Source organism: Tenrec ecaudatus, chromosome 18 (assembly GCF_050624435.1).
Source record: "Tenrec ecaudatus isolate mTenEca1 chromosome 18, mTenEca1.hap1, whole genome shotgun sequence".
Classification (NCBI taxonomy): Eukaryota; Metazoa; Chordata; class Mammalia; order Afrosoricida; family Tenrecidae; genus Tenrec; species Tenrec ecaudatus.
The window spans coordinates 64,863,988-64,891,761 of NC_134547.1; the positions used below are offsets into that span (position 1 = coordinate 64,863,988).

Genomic DNA, 27,774 nt, shown 5'->3' on the forward strand with positions numbered 1-27,774 from the left:
AGCCACCTGGGATATAGTGTCAGCTCAGCGTGGTTGTGATGCTCTTGGCCACAGAAAGCCGGGGCACTGCTGGCCATGTCCCCTCGGCAGTGTTTTGCATACTTGCCACTGTTTATACCTGAGGAAGTCCCTTGGCCCTCAGGCCAGCCTGCTCAAACTAGGCTAGGAGGTGAGGCTCCTTAGGGGCAGGATGGGAGGGATGTTCCCTTCACTTCCCACACTGGGTTCTCAGGGAGGAGTGCTGGGGGCAGAAAGCCCCCTCCTAACCTCTCTGCCCTTCAGTCCTGTGAGGATGAGGTGCCCGAGACCGACCTGAACTAGCGCCTTGGGCTGTGGAGCACAGGTGGCTTACCTCCAAGTCTGGTGGGTGGGAAGCACAAACCCCTACTGCTTAGTCATGTCTCTGGCAAGAGCGCCATCTTCAATGACAATACCACGGCCATGGTGCCGGCTGTCTGCCAGGTACCCCGCAGGCCCTCTCCTCCCTCCTTCCCCTGGCTGCCCCCGGGACCGCCCCTCATGGATGCTCTGGGCTCACCCAAAGGCGAGACCACCGGGATATGAGGGCGAGTGGGAGCACATAGGAGTTAGGGACTTGCTTCCCTGGGTCCCAGGTTCAGTCACCACCAAGTTGGCAGCCCTCTCCTTTCTGGGTGGCAATGGCCAACTCCCTGCCCGCCCCTTCAGCGCTTGGTAGGTGGGGCACTCTCCCCACTGTGTTGTCTTGGGTGCCCCGAGGCCCTGCAGCAGCATTGTAACAAGTCAAATGACCACCCGTGTTGGCCAGGACGACTGGCGGTACAGTGGCCGCCAAAGCATGGTGATTCTTCTACCTCATATCTGAAAGGGGGCTAGAGCGGAGTCAGGATTGAGGGGGGAGTGGGGAATGGTGGAGCCGAAGGAAAGCCTGTGTGTTGTCAACTTGAGTGTATGTGGAGCTCCGGCTGCCGCCAAGCCCTGCCTGAGGGGCGCAGAGCCCAGGATGGGGCCAAGGGAAGGGTCCTGCAGGACCATGGAGGTTCAGGGTTTGGAGGATGGTGGTCAGCTGATGCCCAAGGGACCAGGAAGAAGAGGCAGGGGAGGTGGTCTTCAGCTTGTTTAAGGGAGCATTTGGACACCAAACGTTAAAGCTCTGACTTGGGAGAGTTAAGTAATTACTGAAGGTGATACCTGCACCTGAACAACAAGCCTGGGTTAACTGTGTCCATGTGTGAGAAAGAACACGCGGCACAGGGTTGCCAGGCGTGGACTGTTCTTGCGGCTTTATGAAGCTGTGCAGTGTCCAAAACTATCTTGAGAGTGTGCCCTTCACATACTTCACAATAGAAAAGTCATCCCAAAGTAAACAATAAAGCAGCGGGAAAAGGCGAAGGACCAAAATGGACCAACAACTTGAGGGTAAAGTGAGAAACTCAAGTCACCTTCCCTTTGGGGCAGCTGTGGCCAACAACCCAGGCTCAGTTCCCTGACTCCAACTGCTCTACTTAAAAGTGGATGGTCACGCCTGGGACAAGAGGTCACTCAGGGTGACACTGACTCTGCCAGTGTGGCCCCTGGACACCCAACCCAGCAGAGGTGGGGAAAGGACCGGGCAGGGTTCCAGTCCTTGTTGGGCTATTAAATCAGGCAGGTTCCAGGCCTCCCACCTGCATGTAAAACTGACATCTGGGCTTTTCCTCTCAGAGGGCTTGGGCAGGGGTGCTGCCTTAAGATCCCATGGTTGGGGGTGTGGGGGGGGGTGGAACAGGGCTGTGAGCTCCCAGCATGGGGGTGGGTGAGGGCGGCACCTGGCAGCAGGGCTTGCCCTTCCTCAGCTCCAGCTGCGCTTGTTCCCAAAGCCTTGGCCACCTGGGGAGTAAGGGCCAGCTGGTGGCTCCCATGGTCATGGGACAGCCCAGGGCTGCTGGAACACAGCCCCCTCCCCACATAGCATGAAGGTAACCCCACCCCCGGGAAAGTCCAGTCTCCACGCTGTCCCCCGGGCCCACTGCCTTAGCACTCCTTCCAGCTGGCCCACGGAAGGGAATGATGTCTCCTGGGTGGACCCCAGACACCCGAGCTGGCACCATGGATCTGTCCTGGGCTACACCTCTCCAGACACAACCAATGGGCTGGCCTGCAGTCCTCTGCTTCTTGGCTATAGGTCACCCAGTCCTTGATCTTGGCACTGGCACCTAGCCCCGGCCCAGCTGTGGCTTCTCCCAGGCTGGGCTCTTGCGCACCATTCCTGTGGGCCTCTGCAGCCCCACCCCCCAAGGGCGTCTGGATAGAGCCTGGCCTGAGTATATAATGGGGCATGCCCTCTCCGGTGCCCACAGCTCCTGAGGTAGCACCATGGCATTCCTCTGGATTCTCTCCTGCTTCGCCCTTCTGGGCTCTGCCTTTGGTGAGGGCCCAGTGGCCAGCAGCATGGGGTGTGAGACAGGGCTCTGGGTCAAGCACTCTGCTGAGTGTCCCAGAATAGGTGCAAACAGGGATCTGGGAAGGTGTACCAAAATTGTGCACTCTGTGCTGGGCAAGGAGTCGTCTTGGAGAGCAGACACACTCTGCTGAGGCTATGAATTGGCTGGGTGGGGAGCCAGCAACCCAACCTCGGATCTGCTCACTAAGGGCTCACAGCACTGTGCCTGCCAACTCTGAACCCCGACCCTGTGAGCTCTGCAACTCATGAACCCCATTTTGTTGAGGAACCAGACTCAGGAAGGTGTTGCTAGAGGCAGACAGGCCTATTCTTGAAAGCAGAGAGCCCAGCCTCAGCCCTTGCCACGTTGCCCCTCCATTCCCAGGGTCCTGCTGCACTCCAGCCTGGCCGGGACTGACCAGCTGCCCCGCAGATTCCAGGACTGGCAGGTGGAGGGTGGCAGGCAGGGCAGGCTTCTGAGATGGTGGGCTAAGAGCCGGGTCCCAGGGACTGGGGAGGTGAGACCACTAGGGTGGGGAGTTAAACCTTCACCTGACCTTTCACGCCCTGGTCCCACCCTAGGCTGCGGGGTTCCTGCCATCCAACCGGTGCTCAGCGGACTCGCCCGAATTGTCAATGGGGAGGATGCTGTTCCTGGCTCCTGGCCGTGGCAGGTGTCGCTGCAGGTGAGGAGGGTGGAGGGTAACTGGGGTGGGAGCTGAGGGGTTTTAAGTCAAGTTACCATGGATACTGACCCAACCCTCTCCTCCCCCAGGACAGCACTGGCTTCCACTTCTGTGGGGGCTCCCTGATCAGTGAGGACTGGGTGGTCACTGCCGCCCACTGTGGAGTCAGGTGAGGCCGGCACTACAGGCAACCCTTGGGTTGGGAGGGAGGACCCTCAGCCTACGGACAATCCTTTGACTCCTTCGAGACTCAGTTTCTCTACCCGGGAAATTAGAAAACACCCCCCCACACACACACCCATTTCCCAGAGTGGCGAGGCAGGGCAACTACACAGGTTCAGATAGCAGGCATCAACCTGTGTGCACACACCTGAAGTGCCCCCACCTCATGGCAAGACCCCCCCCCCTACTTTCTCTGGCCCTCTCTAGAACCTCCCATCGGGTCGTGGCTGGAGAGTTTGACCAGGGTTCAGATGCCGAGGACATTCAGGTGCTGAAGATCGCCCAGGTACGATGATCAAGGAGTCCAGGTGTGACCTCAGGCAGGAGAGTGCTCAAGGTGGGGTGCGGTCCAGGCCAGAAATTTCCCTCCCCAGGCCCCTTCAGATCACCTCAAAGCCCCCCAGACAAGTCCAGCAGAAAGGGAGCAGGGGCAGGCTTTCCACAGATGCAGGGCTGCCGTGGCCCCGCTGGGCTCTGGGGACATGGGAGCTGCAGGCTGTCCGCAGAGACAACTGCGGTGATGACAGGAAGCCAGGGGCCAAAGCTCGCTCTGTACCTCTGTACCTCCCACCGCATCTGTTCCCCCTCTCACCCCCGCAACAGGTCTTCAAGAACCCTAAGTTTAACATGTTCACCATCAACAACGACATCACCCTGCTGAAGCTGGCCACACCTGCCCGCTTCTCCCAGACTGTGTCCGCCGTCTGCCTGCCCAGCGCCCAGGATGACTTCCCCGCTGGCTCCCTCTGCGCCACCACCGGCTGGGGCCTGACCAAGCACACCAGTGAGTGAAAGCTGTGGCTGGGAGGCAAGTGGGAGGTGTGGGCCACTGGGCAGGGTGGGGCCACAGGCACTGATGACGCCTGTCCTCACAGACGCCAACACCCCTGAGAGGCTGCAGCAGGCAGCCCTGCCCCTCCTGTCCAACGCCGACTGCAAGAAGTACTGGGGCAGCAAGATCACCGACCTCATGGTCTGCGCCGGCGCCAGCGGCGTCTCTTCTTGCATGGTACAGCTAGGGCTCTGCCTAAAGGGGTGGGTTCAGGGGCACCCAGGCCAGTCTCAGGTAGGGAGAAGGGGGTACAGGAACAGCAGGTGCTCTCTCCAGGGGTCCTGCCCACAGTCAGGAAAGCAGGATTCTTGGGGGACCCAGGGCCTCAGAGGAAGGTCAGTCTAGGACAGATCTCACCACATGGTTGGTCCTCTTGAGAACTCCTCTTGGGAGTTGTGCAGTATGGAGCCTGGGGCCCATAACGTGGAGGCTGAGTCTCACCTACACTCTGATTAGTCCAATCAGAAAGAGACTATAAAGGAGCCTGGGTGGCATAAGCGGTTAGTCCCTGCAGCTGCTAACTGAAGGTTGGTGCTGAGTTCAACCAGAGGTATCCTGCAAGAGGGCTGGCCAGCTACTTCCCCAAAACCCGTACTGAAAACAGGGAAGAGCACAATTTGACTTGGACACACCTGGGTTCACCAAAGTTGGACCCTTTTTCTTTCATTACTGTGAACCCTCGCACAAGGCTTGGGCCAGACTTGGCTGAGTGAAACCTCAATAGGAGCTGTGAAGTTTGCTTACTATCAGAGGCTAGCAAGTGTCGGGCCCTGCGGCCAGCACCTCTGAGCGGCCACCGACATACCTCCTCTCCCCTGCAGGGTGACTCCGGCGGCCCCCTGGTCTGCCAGAAGGACGGTGCCTGGACCCTGGTGGGCATCGTGTCTTGGGGCAGTGGCACCTGCTCCACCTCCAGCCCCGGTGTGTACGCCCGTGTCACCGAGCTGATGCCCTGGGTGCAGGAGATCCTGGCCGCCAACTGAGCCTGCAGCCCCTCGTCCCACCCCAAGTCCCCAATAAACCTGTGGAAACATGCCTGTGGCGTCTGATCTGTCTGTGCCCTATGTCCGCCCTTGAGGCATCTTGGCTCCTGGGCGTGGGCCTTCTCTGAGTTGGGTGGAGGCTCTCAAGGGGTCCCTCCCAAGTCCTCTTCCCCACTCCTAGTTCCAGGTCCAGCTCACCAGAGTGGAGCCAGGCCATGGGAGAGAGAGCAGAGGTGCAGAGATGACCTGGTTAGGGGCCCGCTGGGACAGGGCACCATGTGGCCCCTCACACCTGTCTCTGTGAACCTCTTGAGCATTGCCTGTGCCCCGGGCCATGCTGGCACCAGGGGGTCTGTCAGCCAAGGACTTGTTTCGACAGAGATGGGGCACCTGGAGTACAGTATAGGCAAGTGCATGCAATCTTCTGGCTATGGACCAGGGTCTTTTAGAACCCCCTCAAGCACTCCCCTCTGGTTCAGGACTTTGGGTGGGCTCGGCAGGCCCAAGCTGACCCCAATGCCCAGGAGGGAGGAGGTCCCAGTCCTCAGACGGCTCCATCTGAGCAGGAACACCAGCTTATTAGGGTGGTCAGACCCTCCATTTCCTCTTCAGCCTCACAGCCGCCTCCCTCACACACACACCCTTGGCTCTCGGCTGGTCCTGCCCACACCTGTGACCCACGGAAACCCCTAAACCTCAACAAGACATGACCCCAACCCCAGACACCCACCCGAGAGGTTACCCCAGCTTTCATTCTCAAGGTCTGCTGCCGAGTCCTGTGGATGTCTCACCTACCCCTCCACCCCTGGGAACCGAGTAACCCCAGTCTGTATCCTGTGAACCCACAAAACCTTCCTTCCAATCAGCTCCAAGGTGTGAGAATGTCAGGGACCCCCAGGCCCAGGGACTGAGGCAAGGAGTAGCACCACCCATGGTTCCTAGCTCAACCTGGCTTCCAGGTGCCCTGAGTCCCAGCAGGTTCCCTGAGGGTGACTGCTGAGCAGGTGGGTGGGGGCTGAAGGCTTGGAAGGGAGCCAACTCAGGAACCATCCATGCTCCGCCTCCAGCCCCCCCCCCCAGGGCACCATTAGCCAACCAGGCACCCTGGGACCGCCCCTGTGCTGCGGGGTCCTCCCCTCCACTGAGCTGAGTGCCCTGTTCAGGATTGTCATGGGGTGCAGCTGTGCCAGCTCCTGACCCTGGCAGGTAACCCTGCAGATGGGAGAGAGGAAGAGAGACAGCAGGTGGACTCCTCACACCAGGCTCTGGCCTCCGCTTCTGCGGGGGCTTCCTCTGCAGGGGCAGGGCCCAGGCGGCTGGGGCCTTGGGCGGTCCAAGAATTACACTTCCCTCCTCCCCACCCCAGCCGGAAGCCCAGGTGCCCAAGAGCCCGACCTAGAAACTCTAGCCTAGCACGCGCGTGGCCTCATCGGCCGGGTGAGAAACGGAGGCGCAGTGAGAAGGGGCGTACCAAGATCACCCTGAGATGACTCAGCCGCTCTCCCCGCTGGTGCTGCTCCAGCCGCCGGAGCTCAGCCCTCAGCTCCGAGGGGCAGCGGGTGGGAGCCCGGGCTAGGCGGGGCCCGAAGCTGCGGGCGCCCACCCGCCCCTGCCCTCGCCGCTCCGGGCGCATCTGCCCCAAACTGTCTGCGCTTTCCTCCCGGTGACATGCCCTGAAAACACAAGGCCTTGGGTTGGATAGTTTAAAAAAAAAAAAAGCGCGCGCCTCCTGGCGACATCTGGCCGTTCCCATGCGCTCTGGCCCCACGTTCCGTCCGCCCCGGACCCCGTCGGTTCCCTCCCTCGGCGTCACCTCGGCCCAGCGGGGACTGTACCTCTCGGGGGCGGCGCGGTCTAGTTCCAGCCGCGACCACCACCATTCCTGAGCCCAGCTCGCACGCCTGAAGCCCGGGGGGCGACAAGGGGACAGAAGCTGGCGCGTCAGCCCGCCCTGTCATCTGTGGAGTCCGGCTCGGCTGGAGACGCGGGCCCGCGGGGACTCTCGTCGCGCAGCGGAAAGCCAGCGCCGCCGCCCCCACAGCACGCTCCCGGAAGCGAGCCCGCGCACCGGAAGTGCCCCGTGCCCCGGAAGAGAAGCCGTAAGTCCCACCCACCGTACCGCCTCCTCTTTGTCCTCCACCCGTTTGGCTGCCGCTAACAGTCCACTGCCAGGTGCGGGCCTCCGAGGAACCGAGGGCATCGCAGGGAGCGCAGCCCTCGGCCCCTTACGGAGCTGGGCTGGTCGGCCGACGGGTCTGAACCCCGCTGTCCCTCCGGCCACCCAGGGCCCCTGGACAGCAAGACGTCATCTGCACTGGCCTCTCCTGTCGCCCTGCCCATCGGGATACCACCTCCTTCCCTGCACTTAGGCTCCCCAGCCTTGGGGCCACACCCCACCCCCCCAAGGAGGAGGGAGGGGGCACCAGCCAGGTGTAGAAGCGGGTGCGTGAGCACTGCACCTGCACACCAGCCCCCGGGGCCTGCGTGTCCACACCTGTCATTTCTCTGCACTCCTGCTCCTACACTCCACCAGGTTAGACGGCACAAGGGCCCCAGCACCCCTGCCCACACCTGACAAATCTTTCCTTGTCCTGCAGGACGACTCCAGCACCTGGACCTCAACTAGAAAGATTCTCCTTCAGAATCGTGGTCTTTTGCAGCATCTGCAGCCTTGAGCGCCCTGAAAGGGCCCAGGCTTCTCTTGCACAGTCAGGAAGACTGGGAGCTGTCTGCACCTCTCTGCCTTCCCTACTCACTGGGCGAGAGGAACAAGGGGTCAGCTCATTCTCCCTCGGACCTGGAGACTCCGTGTGGTCGGAGCCCATCAAAATGAACTGAAAGGACAACCAGGGCTGCCGCGGTCAGGCCGACTGCATGTTCTGTGACCGAGGGAAAGCCTGGGTTTCTGTGTCTTTGAGCTGCACGCAGAAGGAGAGGCAGTTTTAAAAACACTAATCATCCAACACTGGATGGAGAGGCCAGTGTCGGGGGCAGGGGGGAGGGAAGGACAGGGACCTAGGTGTGACCTGGGTACAAGTTTCCAGAAGTCAAATGAGCCCCCCTGCCCTCCTCCACAAACCCGAGAGAGGAACTGCCTGATCCTTCACGTCCTCGTGGTGGGAGCCTGATGTCACGAGGCATAGAGGTGCTAACTTCACTGGGGTCCCTCTGGGGAGCTTAGGCTGGGAGGCTACTCCAGTTTCTTCATGGAGAGGAAGCCAGCCCAGGATAAGGGCAGAGGGGGGACTTAGCCCCCAGGCAAGGCCTAAAACCTATACCTCACTGGGCCTGTTTCCCACATGCGCAGACCCTATATGTAAACTTCTGCTTGCCTGCAGAAGACCCCCTCTGGGCCCCCTCCCCACACAACTTGATCAAAAACACCTTGGAAAAACCGCACGCACAGCCCTCACCACCCATCCCCGTCACCCACCATCTCCACTCCACGTTGCCCTTCTCGCCCATGGGCCCTCCCTCTACCTCACGCTTCATTGGAGTAGTATTTTTGAAATTTTATTTAAATGTAGACTATTAGTCAAATGATTTGGAAAATCAATAATGAAAAATAGTTCTTTAGGGTTTTCCTCTGGTGCAGCCAGGGCACACACCACACTGTACTTGCCTTGGAGGGGGGTTGGCAGGACACAGGGACTCAGGTCACCCCAGGTGTCACAGACGAGGCCCTGCCACATCCCTGGCCTGGCCTTGTGTTGGCAGCCACCCCACCCTCGTGTTCTGGCCCATCCCAAGCAACAGTGCTATGGGCACACACATCCCCACCCCCTGCCCTCACACTTGCTCCTGGAGACCAGCTCTGTGTGACTTCTCCATCCCACATCCTGCCCTGTCATAAATATGTACACATCCCTGGGCAGTCTGGGGCAGCCTGTCCCCAGCCTGTGGCCTGGCAACTCAGGATGGTGCCAGGGACAGCTCAGACCATTTCTGCCTCCCCATTGCCACTACCCTCCGGTCATCTGCCCTCAGGCAGCTGCCAGCTGGCCAAGGACCCGGCGGAACTGCTGGGTGCTGTGGCCCAGCTCCTTGACCCTGTCCACCATGTCCTGGGCAGCAGCAGGGGACGGGTACTGCAGGGCGGCGGCCTTGGTGGTGGCCACGATGCCACGCAGGAGGTCGCAGAGCAGGTTGCTGTAGTGAGTCACCTGGCTGCGCACATCTGCTGCCTTGGCCTGCCGCGACAGCGTGTCCCCGATGAACACCAGCTTGTGGGCGCTGAGGATGACGAACTTGCTGTGCGCCACGAAGATCTTGGGAGGCTGGTTGGTGGACACCGCGGTGAAGAAAGCATCCACCGCATTGGTCAGCGTGGTAAGGTTGGCCTCGCACTGCTCCAGGTAGAAGAGCAGCAGCTGCCGGTCCGAGGGTCCCAGGCCGCCCGCCCGCCCTGGCACCAGAGGCTGGGCGGGGGTCCAGCTGGCCAGGTCGTGATCGATGGGCCGTGACACCTCCTGCTCCAGTCGCTCAAACTGCTTCAGCTGGGGCAACAAGGAAAAGCAAGAGGGGGTGATCTTAGCAGAGCACAAGCAAGTGCAGGGCCAGCTGGGCCAGGTGTTTCTGGAGTCACCGTCCTCCGGCCAGGGGCTGTGGTGGGACAGGCAGTCCCTGCACCTGTCACCGGCAGAACCACCACAGGCTGTCCTTAGCTGCTAGAGGCCCGGTCCTTAAGACAAAGCAACTCTCCTGCCAGCCCTCGCTGTAGGAACCCATTTAATGCATGTGAGTCTCAAAATGGGGGGGAGGGGGAGCCCAAAACTTCCACTGTGGGAGAGAAATTAGACTGTTAACCAAAAGGTTAACGGTTCAAATCCACCAGGCGTGCTGAGGAAAAAGATGAGGCTGTCTGCTCCACTGAAGAATTTCAGCCACCCGACTTCCTAAATGGGGGTGGGGGGTTTCCCTATGTGTCAGAATCCCCTAGGTGGCAGAGGTTTTGATTTTTAGGAGTTTACCAGGACTGATGGTGACTGTTGTGCCGATTTAGGCCCCACGCATGCCAGAGCACAACTGCACTCCAAAAGGTTCCCAGTGGTGGAGTGTTTGGCCATAGACTGCCAGGCCTTTTTTCTGCAGCACCTCTGGGTGGGCTTGACCCTCCAACCTTTCAGGTAGCAGACCAGTGCAGGAGCCATTTGTCCCATCCAGGAAAGAGACACTAGTTTCCTGATTTCACTATTGGGATACAAATACCTAAAGAGTAAGTCATTGGGATATTGGGGGGTTGGACAGGGTATAAACAGCCCAATATTTAGAATTTTCTTGTGAATCTGTAAAATTTCCAAAATACAAAATTCAAACCAAAAAGTAACCTAGAATATAAGCATGGTATAAAAGACTCAGAAATATCTTCTGTTTTCGGTTATTAAAGTTCTGGTATGCTATCTTTCACAGCTCAGTACCAAAGAATTTACAGATGAAATGATACAATGTCTTAATTTGCTTCAAAATAACCGATAAGGTGGTAAGGTTCTGTTTTGTTTTGTTTGGCTGAAACAGGATATGTTGTGCAGAAACTTGCTGAAGCTGGGTAAGAGGTCACTAAGGGGTCACTTTAGAATTTATAAATGTCTGGAGACTTCCATCAGAAGATTTTCAAACAAAGGAAAAAGTACGGCATGTGGTATTTAGAAAAATATTCCGAAAATTAAAACATTGACACACACAAAGATGAGGGCTGTTCTGGAAGGTTTTCAGAATTGAGCCCCAGCGGGTAGGCCTCCTTCACCTGATTCCCTCCCTGAGCAGCACTCTAAAAGCGCCTGTGGGGGAGAACCATTCCCTGTCCCCCTTGCAGCCGCTGTCACTGCGGGCAGGCTGCGTCCACCCAGGGGGGTGTGTGGCAGCGTCCTGCCAAACCCAGAATGGGGGTGGGTTCATTCCGTCTAATCCAAGTGCAAGCTCTCAGTCCTTACCCACCCAAACCGTGCCCCCCCCCCAGCCCCTCCAATGAACCCCCCAAAGCCTCAGACTTTCCTGCTTGGGCATCTAGCTAGCTGCCTGCCCAGGAGGCTTGGGACCCACTCTGGGGTCCTCTACTTTCTGGTCACATCACCTGCAGAATCACAGTGCCCCCCAGAAAGGAGCTCTGCTGGCATGACAGGTCCGGCTCTGGGCAGCTCAGGGACGAGGCTGCGCTCCTGTCATGCTACGCAGGCTCGGAAACCCAATGGGCACGTCTACCCTATCCTTTCAAGTGGCGAGGAGTCAGGATGGATTCGACAGCAGGGAGTGGGTGTCTGGGGAGACTCTGTCTTCAGATCAGCCCAGGAATATCACTACCATGGAGAAATGGGGACATGAAGGACACCCCATAAGAGTGGACAGTTCTCTCACTGTCACCGAGTTGATTCCGACTCAGAGACCCTGCAGGCCAGGGAGGAAGTACCCTGTGGATGTCTAAGACTAACTCTTCATGGAAGTAGCAAGTCCTCTCTCCCCGGGGGCCTGGCGGGTGGCTTCAAACTGCAGCCCGGTGTGCAACCCACAATGGCACCAGAGCTCCTGGAGTGGATATATTAAGTGGCCTTTAAAGACAATTCACGCAGCGGGCTTAATGCCACACAAAACAGCCCAAGACACAAGCCAAGGCCTGCGCCCCAGCATCGTCCCCACCTGAGGAGCCCGGAACAGCAGGGGAGCCGGCCCCTGCAAGCGTCTGTCCTCTCTAAGGTCTGCGAGGAAGCACCTGGTAAGAGTGTAAAATAACCAGGCAGGATGTGGGTGGGGGCTGGGCAGTGAGGAGGAGCCTAGCTGGGGCACCCGGGGACCTGGCAGGGCCTCACCTGCTGCAGCTCCAGCTGGCCCTTCCCCTGCCGCATGATGCTGTCTTTCTCCAGCAGCTCCTTCTGCGTCTTCTCAAACTCTTCCTTCCCCTGCGGGGAGACAAGCACAGGCTGAGGCAGAGCCTCTCCTCCAGGACAAGCCAGCCTTGGGGCACAGCGACGGGGAGCAGCCACCAGGCGGCACTGTTTGCACACATGTGGGTCACCGAAAATTCCACACTCCCAGCCAGCTCCTCAATTGATGGTGACCCTACGGGACGAGGTGGGGTCCGGAGCTTTAATTCTTTATAGGAGCAGAGAGTCTTTTCTTTCTCCCGTGGAGCTGCTGGTGATGTCGAGCTTCTGACCTTGAGGTTAGCAGCCCAACATGTAACCCATTACGGCACCAGGGTGAAAAAAGCAATGATACCAGAGATAAGTGCTGGCCACCAGGCCCAGGCCAGTGAGCGTGCCTGAGCTGCGAGTGCAGCCTAGAAGCAGCCAGGCACAGGACGGTGCCCAGTCTGCATGGGCACAGCCAGCCCTTGCCCACCCAGTGTCAAATCCAAACCTCTGCCCTCAGACTAAGAGGTCTACACATTCAGCCTGGACACTCCCCCTGGACTTCTGTCCGAGAGACTGGTACCCATGTCCCCAGGGGCACCCACCTTGTGGGGCAGAAATGATCTTTTTACCACCACTCTCCCCTAAGGGCACAGGGCCTCCTGACCTGCTCACTGGACACCCCAGCTCAGGAGGTGCGTACTCAGCAGACACTATGACTCCCAGGGGGAGGGGCAACCAGCAGGTCATAGGGAGAGGAGAATATGGGATGGCTAGTCCCATTCAGTGCCAGCCCCCCACTTTACCACATGGTCCTATGGGTACATGGGAGGGGACACCCAGGTTCCCCAAGACCATCTCCCCAAGGGGCCGGGTGGGCACCCACCTGCAGGTGGACATAGTCATAGTCCTCCATCCAACCCCCCTCGCTGTTCTCGTACTGCCCATCTGGCGAGTCCTGGGAGGTAAACTTGGGAGGTGAGGGCAGAGGCCGTGACTGGATGCTGCAAGCCTTGTCGGCAGAGTTGGGGTGCAAGGTGCCACCCCCCTCGGGCCCTGTGGCAGGGGCCTTGGTCCTTCTGAAGATCAGTGAGGCATTGCCATGCAAAAAGGAGGCCAGCTGCTTGGTGTCCTCGGGCACAGCCCGTGAGCAGGCCACTAGACGGTCCAGGTCCTCAAGTGTGGCCCCGGGGCCTCCTCGGCCAGTGTCGAGGGCCTGGCCATGGGCCACGAGCGTCTGGTGCACATCCTCCATCTTTTGCAGCTGCCGGCTAAGCTTGGCGTGCAGGGTGCGGTCGGACGTAGGGGCAGCGTTGCTGATCGCGCTGCGGGCAAACTCCAGCAGCTCATGCACAGCCCCCTGGACAGCAGTCACAGCAGCCCGCAGGTCCTGTCCCTGGAGCTCCTGAGGCTCCGGGGCACCACGCCAGCTCCCGCCCCCCAGCAGGTCCAGGAGGTGGGCCACAGTGGCACTGACAGCCTGCTGCAGCCGGGACAGAGCCTCCATGGCCAGCTCCAGCTCCAGCGGCTCCCGGCCTGGTGCCCCCACCTCCAGGGAGGACAGGGACTGGCTGCTGCGTGTGCTGCCGGTGCTCGAGGCCGACAGGCGCTTGCTGTCAGCGGGGGCCTCACGCTCGGCTGCGGGCGGCACTGCGTACACGCCATCATCAGCCACGGGTCCATTGGCCACCTCGGACGGCAGCATCCGCTCCCGGGGCACATCGTACAGAGTGTTGGGGCCCGACCGCCGCAGGCCAGGGGGCACATCATAGAGGTCGGGAGCAGGTGGGGGAACATCGTACACATCCTCAGCCGGCGGCAAGTCCGGAGGGGGTGCAGCCAGGATTAGCGGGTGGCGGGCTGGATCGAAGGGCTTGGCCTTGGCAAAGGCAGGGGGCACGTCGTACGTCTCCTCTCGAAGCAGCACACCATCGGGCACATCCTTGCTCACCGACGGAGGAACGTCATACACCTAGGGGGTTAAGCAATGTCACTCAAGTCACACTAGTCACCGTCACCACGTCATCCATCACTCAGTCACAACATCCACCACCATCACCGCCATCACCAACACCATCACATCACGATCATCCTCATTAACACCCTCACTATCCGTCACCACCACTGCCACCACCACCATCTGATCACGGTCATCCTTATTAACATCCACCTTCACTATCGTCACCATCACAATCACCAGGACCACTATCACCGCCACCACCAACACCATCCGATCACGGTCATCCGCATCAGCACCCTCTCCATCATCACCACAATCGCAGCCACTGCCGCCACCACCACGTCGGCACATTTCATCACCATATGACCATCTCAGCACTACTCTCCCTGTTATCAAAGCCATCTCGGCCCTGTCATTCACATCACCACCTTCACTGCCTCGGCCACTAGCACCAAATCCCTACCATCTCATCTCCACACTCTCCTCACCACCACCCGATCGTCACGGCCAACAGCTCCATCAATACCAAGCACGCCACCATCACACCACCACCGCTATGACTACCATCATGATGGCCACGGCCACTGCTCCCACCACTACCATCGCCCCGTCAGATCCCCTCCCCCAGTACCGGCTCCACTCTCGCCATTGCCATTTGCCACATTACCACCACGGCTGTGTACCCCACCCCCCGCACCGCCACGCTCGTGGGGTTTCAACTCTGGCAGGTTCTGCGCTGAGCTACTTGTGAGATCACATCCAGGGCGACCATCCTCTCCCCCTGGCCCCCCACCCCCGCCGTGTGCCTAAGACAACCCTGGGCTGTGGGGTGTGGTCCCTCCATGACTGTAGGTTGTGCCCCCTTCTACTTTACAGTGTCCTGGCTTGTATGGTAAATACTAGTCGCCTTCCTGGTCTATCCTGTGAGAGTCTCAGCAATGTCCATCGTGAACATGGAGACACTGAGCTTCAGACACTCTCCTATCTGTCACAGTGCAAGTAAGAGGCAGAGCTGGCGTTTCTGGGCCGCCACCCGTGCACACACCAGGTCACACACAGAAACACACACACATGGACTGGGGGAGGAGGGGCACCTGGTGGCCAGCTACTCACCAAGTGATGGCTGGGGGGCAGCAGACCCTTCTCCACACTGGGGGGCACATCATACACATCTAGTGATGGGTCCCGGCTGTTGGGGCCCTTGACAGCCATGGGGGGGGTGTCATATACCTGGAGGCAGAAAGGGTACGGTGGTAGCGGTGCCAGGGGTGCAGGGCTGAGGTGAGAAGAGTGAAAGCCCACAGCACACCCCCAGGGCCCCGACTGAGGAAGCTCGTCTACCTGCCCGAGCTGAGCCCAACAGCCAGCCCTCGGAAGGTCAGGCAAAGGCAGCCCCGCACCCACCCGGAGCACCTACCTCCTGGCCAAACTGGTGGGGAGGCAGCCCCCGAACCGGGGGCACATCATAGATGTCCTGGGGTCCTGGAGCCAGCAGGTGGCGGGGAACGTCATACTCATCCTGCTCCGGCTGGGGGGTCTCATACACATAGGCCTGCCCCACACGGCTGGGCACCACCACCTGGGGGGAGAGACGCAGCGACCATCACCACCCGCCGGGGAACGGCACCCAGGGAGACCCCTGCTCCTGGATACCACCCCTTCTAAGAGGAAGGGCATCTAGGAGGGTCAGGCCTGCAGGCGAGGGGCCTTGGCCCTGGCTCGGGCAGTTCTGACCCTGAACGGCTCACTGACTAGGGAGCAAACGCCTGACTGCAGGGCCCAGCAGCGGCCGGCTCTTTGCTCTGGGTACAGATCCCGACCCCATCCCCGCACCTAGAGCCACCCTGGGACAGGGTGCTCAGTGGCCACCATGCCGGAAAGACTGGTGCTATACCTGCACTCCCACCCGGTCCTGGGGTCCGGGGCAGTGGGCTTCTGCCAGGGGGCACTGGCACTGCGCAGCGGCTTCGAGCATGCTTGGGCGAGCTTGCTCCAGGGTGCTCACAGCCCCCACCCCCACCCCCGAGTTCAGAGAGCTGCATCCAAGGCCGAACAGGCCCTCACAATGGGGGACAACCTGGGAGGGGTGTGGTGTGCTGGGCAGCCCCTCCCTGCGGACAACCCTGCCCAGAGGCCTCGCCTCCCCCACCCGGTTCTCCTGAGAGAAAGGCCTTTTGTTCCCTAATCAAACGGGATGGGACATCTCTAGCTCTCTGCACACCTCCCGCCGGGTGCCCGATGACTGCAGCCAGCTCTGCACGCTGACAGGGAGCAGCTGCCTGTGCCCGCAGGGCCCCGAGGAACACAGTGTCAGCCCTCTGCCCTCCCGCCCCCACCCCACAGCACGGGCACCACCACTTCTAAGCTTGGCGGAGCCTGCTGCTGGCACTAGCCTGCCCCCTCCTGCAGCCTAGCACAGGGGCCCGAGCAGGGAAGCCAGGCAGGCAGGGGCTCCTTTACGTGGGTGGGCCCAGACAGCCTGGGCCTTCCCGCTCACTGCTCCCCCCGCATGTCTGCAAGGCCAGACTCATCTCCCTCCTAGCGCCCCAGACTTGAGTCTCCTCCAGAGCTATTTTTAGATGCTAGAACCTGCCAGCAGCAGGCGGGGGCAGGCGGGATGTAGCAGGTTGGTGAGGGCCTTGAAGGATCTAGGCCTCCAGACCCTGTGGTCATCGTGGGGGCAGGTGGGGGGGGGCCTGGCCATGGGAAGGGGGTGCCTGCACTCCTTCCCCCAGACTGTGCCTGTGAGCGGCCTGAGAGGACAGGGCACTGAAGTCCAGGCCTCGCCAGACGGCTGACAGCCAGGTGCCAGCTAGCAGCCATGCCAGCCAGACATTTGCGGGGTCAATGACGCCCTGGGGAGCTGGCGGAACCGTGTGGCCAGCACACTGCACTGCACCCGAGGCCCGATGGCAGCAGGCTCCTCACCATCCCCCAACAGACCTGCTGGGCAAGGGCCCCCTCACCCTCCCCACCCCAACACCAGGCCCAGGACACAGGCCCTGAGGCACTCACACCCCAGTAGGGCCAGGGCAGGCCTCACAGCCAGGCTCCAGGAAGTAAAAAGAGACGCCATGACTCCCCAGGCCCCAGTGGGCAGTAGGGCCCAGAGAGGGGAGGTAATAGAGAGGGGCTTCTTGGCCTTGCCAGAAAACAGCTGGATTCTATCTTGGGGGCCACAACCCACCTGGAGGCCACCTGGCTGCTGGTCCCCGCCTTCTGACCATGAGATCCAGTGTTAGACCCTCCACCCAGCCCCTCGAACTCCCTAGCAGAGGGGATGACAGGTGCTCAGACGCTCAGGAGCGTGAGGGATTCTGACCTGGCCATTTCACTGACTCCTGACCAGACATGGCCACTGCTCTGTGACACAGGCCTGAGGGGACTGGAATAGGCTGTGCTTCCCTCCACTTCAGGTTCCCCGGGCAGGCAGGGTGGTATTCGTGAGCTGCAGAGCCCAGCACACACTGTGCCACCCCTGCTCCCTGGCACTGCTGTGACCTGTCACTATGAGGGATCTCACACAAACAAACCCCTTCCCCTCTGGGGGCCCTACCTGTATGCAGAGGGCCTCCATCCCAGTCTTGGTGTCCCTGAACCCCCTCCGTTAGTCCCTCGGGCCACTTAGCTCCCATTTGTGTCCCCACAGAGCGCCCACCCCAGGCTGTAGGAGTCTGACCCCTTCTGGCCACGCCCCCTTGTCAATCACCCAGAGCTGCCTGCTTCCCTCCCACCACAGGTCCAGGAGCCACATGCTCAGTGATGAAGGCCCCAGGAGCCAGAAACCAGCCTGCTTCTAGTGGGGAATTCACAGCAGGAAAATGCCACACCCCTCCCCAGAGCCCCAGGGACCCTCTCCATCAGGGAAGCTCTCCATGCGGTGAGATAAATGATCAAGGCAGCCCCAGGACATGGGACGCCTGTCGCTTCTGGCCAGCTTCTGGGGGGCAACAGGAATTTAGGTTCAAGCAGCCCCACAGCATGGCTGGAACCCTCCCATCCAGCAATTCCACGGGCAGCGTCCAGGAGGCCAAAGTGCAGCAGGTCTGGGAGCCAGCACATAAACCCCAAGGGCTGATGGGAGGCCCCAAAAGCTGCAGGGCCACCAGGACTGACAACTATGGAGGGCCCCTTAGGAGCCCCTTGTCCTTCCTTAGGACAGGTGGCGGCAGGAAGCAGACTCCACCCCTCAGGTCCCCTGGTGGCGAGGTAGCCAAGGGCTTGAGCTCTGGTTAACAAGACACAAGAGGCACCCACACGCAACTTCCTGGGTGCATCCTTAAGGAGGGGTATGCCCTGACTGTCCCTTCTGTCTTTTCCTGCTGGCCGGAAGGCAGATAGGATGGCTGGAGTTCAGGCAACCATCCCAGACCCTGAGGTGAGTAACTGACTGCTCACCCCTAAACTCCCCAATTTTTGTTTTCAGGTCTAATTGATATACTTGATTTCTCTCGTGCAAGTGCATAGCCCCCCACCCCCTCAAATTTCCTGGGCTCCCAGTCTCGGCCCCGCCCTCTATGCCACACCACACCCTCTCCTCTGCCGTCACTTTTCTAGGATGTGGATCTGAACAGCTCCGTCCAGTAAAACCCTCAGCTTTCGGCCTGGGGAGAAACTGCTCTTGGGGGCAGGGATGCTCCTCCGGGATCTGCCCAGCACCACCTGCCTGCTGGAAAAGCACCACAGGGCTCCGTGCCCATGGCAGGTAACCTACCTTTGCGGGTGGCTTTGTCCCCTCCCAGCTGCGCGTGTCCATGGATGGGGGCACCTGGTAGATGTCCTGGGCAGGGCTGCCAGGCCCTGGGGGCACCTGGTAGAGATCGGGGGCCGGGCTGGGAAATGGATGGTGGGGCGTCAGCTTGGAGAAGGCAGTCGTCTGCTTGGCCGGCGGGGACTGGAAATGCAGGCCGGACCCTGGGGCCTGGTAGAGGCCGTGTGGGGCCTTGCCTGGCGGGGGCACCAAGTAGACACTGTCTGGTGAAGACTGATAGACAGCAGGCAGCATGGGTGTATACTGGGAGGCTAGCGGCATGGCAGGGGCCTGGGGGCTGGGCTGGGCCGGGGAGGCGGGCAGGCTGGGCCCAGGGCCCAAGGGCTTCTTGTCGTGCATGCCCACCAGGATCTTGAGGCGGTTCCCAGGCACAATGCCCTGGCGCCCGTGCAGGGAGCAGAGCCACCAGCCATCCAGGCCCTGGGTGTCCCGCTCCAGCACCGTCATGATGTCGCCCTTTCGGAAGGAGAGCTCATCGGGGGACTCGGCCACGTTGTCATAGAGGGCTTTGGCCAGCACGTTCTGGGGAGAGAGGACACAGCAATGTGAGGCTGGGGCACATGCAAGGTGGCCTTAGCTGCCCTGCACAGAGAGGCGCCTGGCTCTGCTCAGTCATGACCCTGGCGGTCTCATACCCACTCCCCGGGCCAGGCTGGGCCTGGGCCGGCACAGAGGAGAGTAGCAGACTCAGCCGACACTGAAAGAGAAAGCACACACCCTCAAGGAACGCACCAACAGCAGCTGGCCAACGTCCACCGCTTCCCAGGGCAAAACCACGGACCCTCCCTTAACTTGATAAAGTCCTGATGGTTAACAAAGAAACCTCAAATGCCTTCCCTCCACAGCTGAGAACAGGGCACGCACGCACACACCCTCTGCTCCAGCGCACGCAGTCCTGCGGCCCTGGCCAGTGCTGTTGGCCAAGCGAACGCAGGAGAGAGGGAAACACACAGGCGGGGACAAAACAACCAACATTTGCTGACCAGATAACCCATCAAAGGAGGATGAGTAACTTTTGAGAAACGTCCGAACAAGACGTCCTGCATAACCACCAGAGCTGAAAGGCCCCGAGGAATGCACACAGCTGCCGAGACCCTGGAGGGGAAGGTGCTGTCTCAGCTCACAGAGGGCTGGAGAGAAGTGTGCTCGGGGGACAGTGTACCACGTTCATGGAGGGACTCTGAGTTTATGTCTTCTTGCCCTTCTCCGTATGTCTACAACAGAAAGGCCAGTGGGATGTGAGGAATTCGACAAAACTGCTTCTAGATTTACAGGGAGACTCAGAGGGGGTCTGTGAGTAAGCAGGTCAGACCTCGGAAGTTAAAGGAAAGGAGCGTTTGTTCACCTTTGTAGCCGCCAAGACAAGCCGCCACATCCAATGTGTGCGTGGGGAGACTGCTGGCAGTGGGTCAGGCACAGGGACTGGCTGGTGGATGGCTCACACGTGGGCTCCGTGCACGCTGAACAGAGGACCAGGGACAAGCCGGGATAAACGATGGACGAGCCGGACGGATGTGAGAGGCAGAGCCTACACTGTCTAAGGGAGACCATACTTGCAACACACACACGTGGAATATTGTGGGGCGAAATCCCAAGAGCAGAGGCCCCAAGGGCACAGATCACAGAGGGACGACGACAAAGCCCATGGCTACAATGATTCCATTTGTGTAGATAATTCTGTTGGATGAAGGGTGGCAGGTCCTGAAAGGATGAGTGGGTGATTAGGCTTCAGGGGAGCCCCCAAAGTCAGAATGGACAAGACAGAAACATCAACAGGAAACCCTACAAAACATGAAGAATGAGCCCCCAAGGGTGGCTTGGAAGTCTCACAAGCAGGAACAGCCCGGGGCACCCCTGGGAGCACCCTGCCTGGGTGGTACAGTCACAGGCTCATGTCAGCCAGTCCAGGGGTCACATGCACCATGCCAGTGTGCTTGCTGCCTCCAGCCAGCGCCACCTGGACCCCAGAGGGAGGGCCTGACACAGAGGGAGATGAAGGGCGTAGATCCCGAAGGCACCGCGGTTCTCCCCCAGCTGTGACCTGCTTGGTCAGCACTTAGAAACCAACCTCCACTCCTTGGGAGACAGACGTGACTTTCTACTCCGTGAACCCAGAGGCAGCTCTACCCTCTCCTACGGGGCTGCTGCTGTGGGATGGCAGTGCGGTGTGTTTTTGTGGTTTTGTCCCAGAGAAGACAGCACCAAGAGCCTGCTGGAGAACGAAACAAACCAGGGTTCCCACTCCATCTCCTTCATCTGCACAGCCTCCTGGAGGTTCCTGCTCCCAGTGGCCCAGGAGCCAAGCAGCTAGAGCAGGGCCGGTAGCACTTCGTCTGGGAGGGATCACAGGGGCAGCAGCCTTCTGCAGAGGGCAGGATGCACGCTGCACAGCCTGGTAAAAGGGGCCTGGCCCCTGGCGTCCCTGGCTGGGTGGCCTCTTCAGTGGGCGGCCTCTTCAGTGGGCCTCCCCCCCCCTTTAAGGAGTCAAACCATACTTACTACCATCAAATCAAATTCCACCTCTCAGTGACCCTGGAATTCCAGGCCTGGAGGGGTCCCGCCCCCTCCATGCAAAACAGGAAATGGCCCGCAGGGACACAGAGGAGTGGGAACAAGGTCTCCTCCCATCCCAGGGGCCACCTCCACCAGCAACCAGAGACAGGATCTCAGCATAACACAGACCGGGCAGCACAGGGAGGGGGGTGGGGGTGGGGGGCGGGCCCTGGGCACTAAGACATAGGCCCTCCTCTGGCTGGGAGCCACAGCTTGGTACTACTCCTCAGGAGCACACCCCCACACAGATGGTTTGGGGGCACTGGGGGGTGGAGCCATAAAGCATGGAGGGGAGCAGGAAAGGCCAGTGGCACAAAGGTCAGAGGTGCTGGGACAGGGACACATGGCTCCCCTGCTACTCAGGACTTTGATTCTTACTTAAGAAGCACTTGTTGCTCTGGGGTTGAAAACGGCACACCCGCTAAAAAAAAATATGGGCTAACTCCTGGGACCCACTGGACAATGACCATAGGTGACGGCGGCGGCCTGGGGATGGGCAGGACAGGGGCTGCCCCAGCCCACCAGGCTCCCACCCTTAAACCTAGGCTGCTAGCAAAAAAAAACCAAACAAACAAAAAAAAAAACCCCAAGTTCCCAAATATGGTCTGTGGCCTGTCTCTGGGAATCACATCCTGTCAGGGTGGGACCCTGGCCACCCTCCCCCAGTGACCCCAGAGCAGAGAGCCTGGGTCCCTGGCCCTGCCCCGGTGACCACAGGAAGCGTCAGCACAGTGAGTCAGAAGAAAATTCCCCTGCAGACAAGTCAGAGGGGTCCAGGCACCAACAAAGAGGATTGCCGGTGCCTCCAGAAGGCAGCCCTGGCAAGGAGCATGGTGGGGCACGGGCCCTCGGCTCTGCTGAGTGAGGCGCCTCCGCCAGGCCCAGGTGAACATTGGGGTATCCCAGGCCTCCAAGGTGCCACCCCACCCACCCCAATCCTGCCACATGAGCTCACCAAGCTGGCCACCGGGGGCAGCCGGAGCCAGGCTGGGCAGCACCATGCCGGCTGGGCACGTGGCACCCGGGCCTGGTACCAAGAGCTCTTCTGCCTGCACCAGCTGGTGCACTCCGCCCAAGCACACCAGCTGGCCCTGCACTGCTCCCTTGGCCCGGTAGTTGCCCCCCACCCCCAAGAACACAAGGTTCCTTCCTGCCCTCTCCAAGGCACTGAGCAGCGGTAGGTCCAGCCCCCAGCCTTTCTGAACAGGTGAGGAGGGGCCTCCAGTGGTCCTGGCCTCACCTGCAGAGTCAGCAAGACCCTGTCCCCTTCAGAGACAGAGCCGAACTAGCCCATCCCCCAGCAGACAGACACCAAACAAGGGGGGCTGTGAGAGGGAGAGAGTGGGGGCAGAAACAAGGAGCAGCAGGGCCACTGTAGAGAGGGGTGAGAGGGACTCCTGAGGGATGAGAGGCAGCAGCTGGCAGAGGGGAAGGGTCTCTGGCGGGGGACAGGGGACAGAGGCCCTGGAGACAGGGGCAAGCAGGGTCCCACTGACCCCAGGACAGAGCAGAACTGCCCCTGGGCTTCCTATGCTGCAAGTCTTTACAGGAGCAGACGCTGTGGGTAGCATCCTGGTGCTTAGTCCACTGCACCACCAGAGACCGCTCAAACCCAAACAAACTCACAACCACGGAGTCACTGCCAACTCACAGCAACCCTATCGGACAGGTGGAACTGCCCCCTGGGATTCCAAGACTAACTGGTTACTGGAGAAGCAAGCCCCAGCTTTCTCCCCATGATTTCTAACTGCTGACTGAGGGTCACAGCCCAACACGTCAGCACATGCCACCCAACGGTGGCCTCACATGCGTGGCAGATACACCACCCCCACCCCACACATTCCTGTCCATCCCCATCCCCACTTCTCCAGGACTTGTGTGCATGTGCACGATGGGCGGGGACACGGGCCCTGGCTGAGCCTGACAGGTGCTCCTGCAGAGTGAGGCCAGTTCAGGAAAAATGCTGGCAGCCCCTGCATTAGGGTACCTGTGAGCCCTTCACCTCCCCCAGAAGGCTCCCATGACCTCCTTTATGCCCCTTCCCTCCCGTACTGCACCCAGCTATTCTTCCCAAATGCCCATGTCCCCACACACATACCCTGCCCTGCTGTGTCTCCCCTCAGTGCCACCTAGGTCTGACAGAGAACATAAGGCTCGCAAACACAGACTGGGTGGGTTAAGTGTGAGGAGCGCTGACCCTTGAATGGGTAAGGGAATGTCCCTCCCCAGAGAACCCAGGAAAGCTGGCTGGGGCTCACTCATCCATAGGGACACAGGAGAGGCCCCACCCTGATGTGCCCCACCCCCGTCCCCTGCAGCCTGCTCAGAACAACACAGGGCTTGTGGGCTGGAGCAATGAACAGGGCTGCCCCACAGGCCTCAGCTGCTCTGAGAATGGCCCTCATTGTGTCTCCGGGGCCCGTCTGGGTGCCAGACCTACTCAGCCAGGCAGGCCCTCAGCTGGGGCAGCTGGGGTCTTGGCCACGATGGGCACGTGTCTGGGGAAACCAGTCATAGCTGCTTAAGGGATATTCAAGTCTCTGCCAGTCGTGCCAGGGAGCACTGGACACACTAAAACCCGGGTATCCCCAAACCTCACCCCTAGGGGTGGGTGCCACCCAGTGAGGGCAGACACAGCAAAGTTTCTCTCCAAGGGGGTCCCCGGCTCGCCCCAGGCACTGAACACAGCAGCTTCCTGAGCCCCCCGCCCCAGTAGCCCAACCATAAGGGCAGCACAGACATCAAGAGTAACTGGGGACCCCTCTTCTAGCCAGGCACTACTCGACAGCACACTTTTGGCACCCACAAGCTGGCCCAGGTGGGAGGCAAGGGACCAAATGAGAAGGCAGATTCGGTTCCTGACACCTCAACTCCTGCAGAGCGGCAACTCCAGGCTGCAGTGCACACAGCACTGTGTTTAAGCACGGACACGCCTATGGCACACCAGCAGTCACCGCCTGACATACCCAGGTCTGGCAGCCAGGAAACAGAGGCAGAGCGGGGCTGGGAGAGGTGTGCCCTGATGCATGGGTTTAAGGGTGCCAGCAGTGGTGAGATCACAGGCCTTTCCCAGTCGTCCTGGTCCCCACTCCAAAACATCCCTACACACACACACACACACACACACACACACACACACACACACACACACACACACCCCACACACGCGAGCTCTGCCCAAGCACAGAGCCTCACACAGGAGCCACTGGAGAAACAGTGGCTCCCTTCATACCCAGAGCCACCTCACACGGGCCAAGTTTATTTCTGGGGTATTCTGTTTGCTTGTCCCAAAGAGCCCCGAGCGGCCAGCGAATGCAGCTTAACCAGGGTGTCACCTCCCAATCTGTGCTTACAGTGCAAGAACTTGTTATGGCCTCTCTAGCTAGGGTCTTCTATCTCCCACCACAAGACGGGCTAGCAAGTAAGGTGCTTGTAGCCCAAGGGGCTGGACACCTTACTGATAACTCAAATAGGTGGGTGACACCCTAGTGGTGGGAAGAATGCACAAGTAAGGTGTACAAAACCCAAATAAGGGGATTGGTCCATTTTCTTCTTCCCACTCAGCTTAAAATAAGCCTTCCCAGAGGTGGAAAAAGGAACCTTACCACCACCAGAAAGCTAGGGGCAAAGAGTCCTAGAGCTGAGAACCTCCTAGACCCAGAAGACAGAGCTATAAGCCTGGAAGTGGCGCCAGAGCAGAAAGAGGCGGCAAGTACAGCTGACAGACACTGCATCAGCAGAATCAGGAAAGGAGCAGGCAGTGGGGGGAGAAAGCTGGATGCCCGTAGGCAAGAGGCTTGCTGGCAGAGTGGGGTGCCCATAGGCAGTTACCACGGGGCCAGCTAAGGAGTTTTCACAACACTCCCAGAGGGAGAAAGCTGAGGGCTTGCCCATCAGCCAGAGGCTTGCGAGGAGAGTAGGGTGCCTCCAGGCACTTACTGGTGTAGTTAAAGACCTTTGCAACACTGGCCAAAAGGAGGCAGGGAACACAGAGGGTTGGCCCCAAAGGTCCAAGAGCCCTCCCCACACACACTCCCCCAGCCCCAGAAGCCTGCCTGTGGACACACATGGGAAGCTGCCCTGACCCAAGAATGATATTTCTAATACTAAGTTCTGTGAGGTCAATGCAGCCAATTTCGAACCCAGCAGAGGAGCAGGGAATGCCACAGGAGGGCAGCTGGCGTCAGAGTGATAAAAAGGTTCGAGAATGAAAGTATGTCTGACCTCTGCTGCACAGGAATCTGCCAGCCTAATGCTTATTCTCTCCCCCTCACATGCTCGCTCCACCACGCCTATACCCCTCGCTTATGGCCCCCGGGGCTCCTACTACAGGGTCCTGCCCATTCCCCCTCCCTACCCCTGAGCTCCAGGTGGGGCTCTGAGGGCCAGTCCCCTTTCCCCACCCAAATGTCTGCCACATGCCCACCCTGGGCTGAACTCCAGGACTCTCAGTCACTTCCTCCTGCCCACCAAGGGCTCAGAAGGCCGGGCTGACAGGGAGCAGCATCAGGGGTGCAGCCAGACCACAAGGCCCTGGGCCAGCCAACACTCAGTCACCAAAGGAAAGGTGTGTTGAATGAGGACTCAAAGACCACCTGGGGGCGGTCACTGCTGGGGCCCTCATGCAATCACAGGCCTGGTGCCGCCTTTGTGTCCAGGGCCAGCTCTGGGAGCAGAAGCAAGTCCCTAACCAGGCCCGTGGGCAGCTGATGGTCTGTTTTCAGGAGAATGGCAGACAATGGGGACTGAGTACCAAAGAACCTCCACCCTTCAGCCCCTCAAAACCCTCAAGGCTGCTGGCCAGGTCCAGGGGGGTCAGCCTTGCCGGGAGCATGCTGCATGTTCTTAAGCAGACTGGCTCAAAATCACCCTGGTCACTTGGCCTCTAGCACAGGGCTCAGCACAAGGCTGACTTATTCTTTCAGGGTCAGCACCAGGCCCAGAATATGGGTGCCCTCAGTGCTCAGCTCCAGCTCTATCATCTGGGCCCAAGGGTGGCTATCAGTTAAGGAGGGACAGTGGGGATTTCCTCCATGCAGGGCCTTGGTTCCAACATCGAAGCCTCTTACAGCTCTGCCACCTCCAGTTCTAAATGCACCCACCATCTGACTGACCTGTCACCCCAAATGAGGTTCTCCTGTCCCCTGGCACCACCAGAGTCCCTGCCCTTATGCTTAGGGGATCAGAGACGGCAACAAGGACAGGACCTTGCCTCCTTGAAGCGAGGAGCAGCCATGACCCAGGCAGCCTTCCGGGAAGCTCACCTCTCCTTCTCTGGGGCCCCAGCCGCCGCGGCTCTCTGTGCACAGCTGCCAAGGGAGGGCTCTCTACAAAGGGTTCTCCGCGAACAGGGTGGTGGGACTTTCTTAAAACCCCAGGAGCCCCCAGCGGGGGCCAGGGTTAACAGTACAGCCTTGGAGTAAGAGAGGCCCTGCAAAGCTGCCAGCCCCAGGAGACCAGACACTCCAGCGGTCAGAGTTCCTGAGCCCCTGGGGAAAAGACAGCACGCACATGGGGTCTTCAGGGGCGACTGGCTCCTCATCTACTCCTGGAGTCCTTCTGGGCCTCAGGGACCTTTCTTGCTCACACAGGAGGCCCTAGAGGCCAGGCCCTGGCTCATGCCACTGCACAGAACAAACAGCAGGGACTGGAAACTCCACTCCCCACACCACCTGCAGGTGACTTTCCTGGCAGGAATTGGGGCTGACCCATCCTGACCCAGCTCCTACTGACCTCCTTCCTTGCCCAGGACAAGAAGGTGATGGGTGCTTGTGCCAGGAGCCCACATCTGCAGCTCATCTCAAAGGGCTCTTTACCTGTAGACTCCTCTTGTGTCTGGGCCCTACTCCTGGGGGAGTCGCCCCAATTCTCTAGATTTCCACCAACCAGCTCTCCATTGGGAGAGCAGGAATGGGTGTGTCCCAGGGATATGGAGGTAGCCACAGACAGGGAAGAAGCAGATCCCCAATCGATCGCTCCTCCCATTGCTCAGTGAAGGTGGCCAGAGCCCCAGCAAGCCAAGGTCTGTCTCTTATCCAGACCCTTACCCTGGGTAGGGAAGCGGGTGAGCAGTGGGGAGTGAACACCACACCTTTATGTCAGCTCCCAAGGGGAAAAGGAAGGTGTGCACCTCAATCCCACCTAAAGCCCCCTGCCTCTACTCCCCACCCCCTCTGATCTTGGCAGTTCTCAGCTTTGCGGGGTTCCTCGAGTGGCCTTCAAAGAGAAGCAACCACAGGTGGCCAGCCACTCGGTGGCCACAGAAGCCAGAATGGTGGTCCCAGGTCAGGGTGGTCAGAGCAGGAGTTCCACCAAGAGTGGACTGCAAAGCCCCCACGTCTAAGCTGCAGAAGCCAGACCCTGGGCCCCTTCCATCAGCACTTGGCTCCTATAGTCGGTTTTGCAAGCAGTGCAGGTGAAGGGCGGGTAGCGCCCTCCCCCACTCTGGGCATCCAGCGGTGCCGGGAGTGAATCATTAACCTGCCGGGGATGGCGCTCCAATGTTTCCGAGTCCTTGAATTGCA

The 27,774-nt window shown here is 59.8% G+C and overlaps 2 protein-coding genes across 4 annotated transcripts in view; one reads left to right on the plus strand and one right to left on the minus strand.

Annotated features, from left to right (window-relative positions):
* The first annotated feature begins 1,744 nt into the window (after positions 1–1,744).
* Positions 1,745–5,162, plus strand: LOC142431335 (chymotrypsinogen 2). Its single transcript, XM_075536230.1, has 7 exons — positions 1,745–2,386; positions 2,984–3,087; positions 3,177–3,256; positions 3,517–3,595; positions 3,913–4,093; positions 4,185–4,318; positions 4,963–5,162. The coding sequence occupies exons 1-7, from the start codon at positions 2,335–2,337 to the stop codon at positions 5,122–5,124; spliced, it is 792 nt and encodes a 263-aa protein (XP_075392345.1). The 5' UTR covers positions 1,745–2,334; the 3' UTR covers positions 5,125–5,162.
* Positions 5,163–8,621: 3,459 nt separating this feature from the next.
* Positions 8,622–27,774, minus strand: part of BCAR1 (BCAR1 scaffold protein, Cas family member) — a 31,757-nt gene continuing 12,604 nt past the window's right edge. For 2 of the 3 annotated variants that reach the window (XM_075536285.1, XM_075536283.1), the window contains exons 2-7: positions 18,641–19,219; positions 15,344–15,505; positions 15,040–15,156; positions 12,853–13,938; positions 11,925–12,014; positions 8,622–9,620 (exon numbers count right to left, since the gene is read on the minus strand). In XM_075536285.1, coding sequence (XP_075392400.1) covers positions 9,108–9,620; positions 11,925–12,014; positions 12,853–13,938; positions 15,040–15,156; positions 15,344–15,505; positions 18,641–19,219 — 2,547 coding nt within the window. In that variant the 3' untranslated portion in view covers positions 8,622–9,107. Of the gene's footprint in view, positions 9,621–11,924; positions 12,015–12,852; positions 13,939–15,039; positions 15,157–15,343; positions 15,506–18,640; positions 19,220–20,042; positions 21,135–27,774 lie in introns of those variants that run through there. The other variant, XM_075536284.1, reaches the window with a different exon arrangement.

Bases quoted from the DNA above. Each gene is read 5' to 3' on its own strand.
- LOC142431335 (XM_075536230.1), top strand. From the start codon at position 2,335: ATGGCATTCCTCTGGATTCTCTCCTGCTTCGCCCTTCTGGGCTCTGCC. The intron at 3,088-3,176 runs GTGAGGAGGGTG...CTCCTCCCCCAG, and splicing joins CGTGGCAGGTGTCGCTGCAG to GACAGCACTGGCTTCCACTT. The intron at 3,596-3,912 runs GTACGATGATCA...CCCCCGCAACAG, and splicing joins AGGTGCTGAAGATCGCCCAG to GTCTTCAAGAACCCTAAGTT.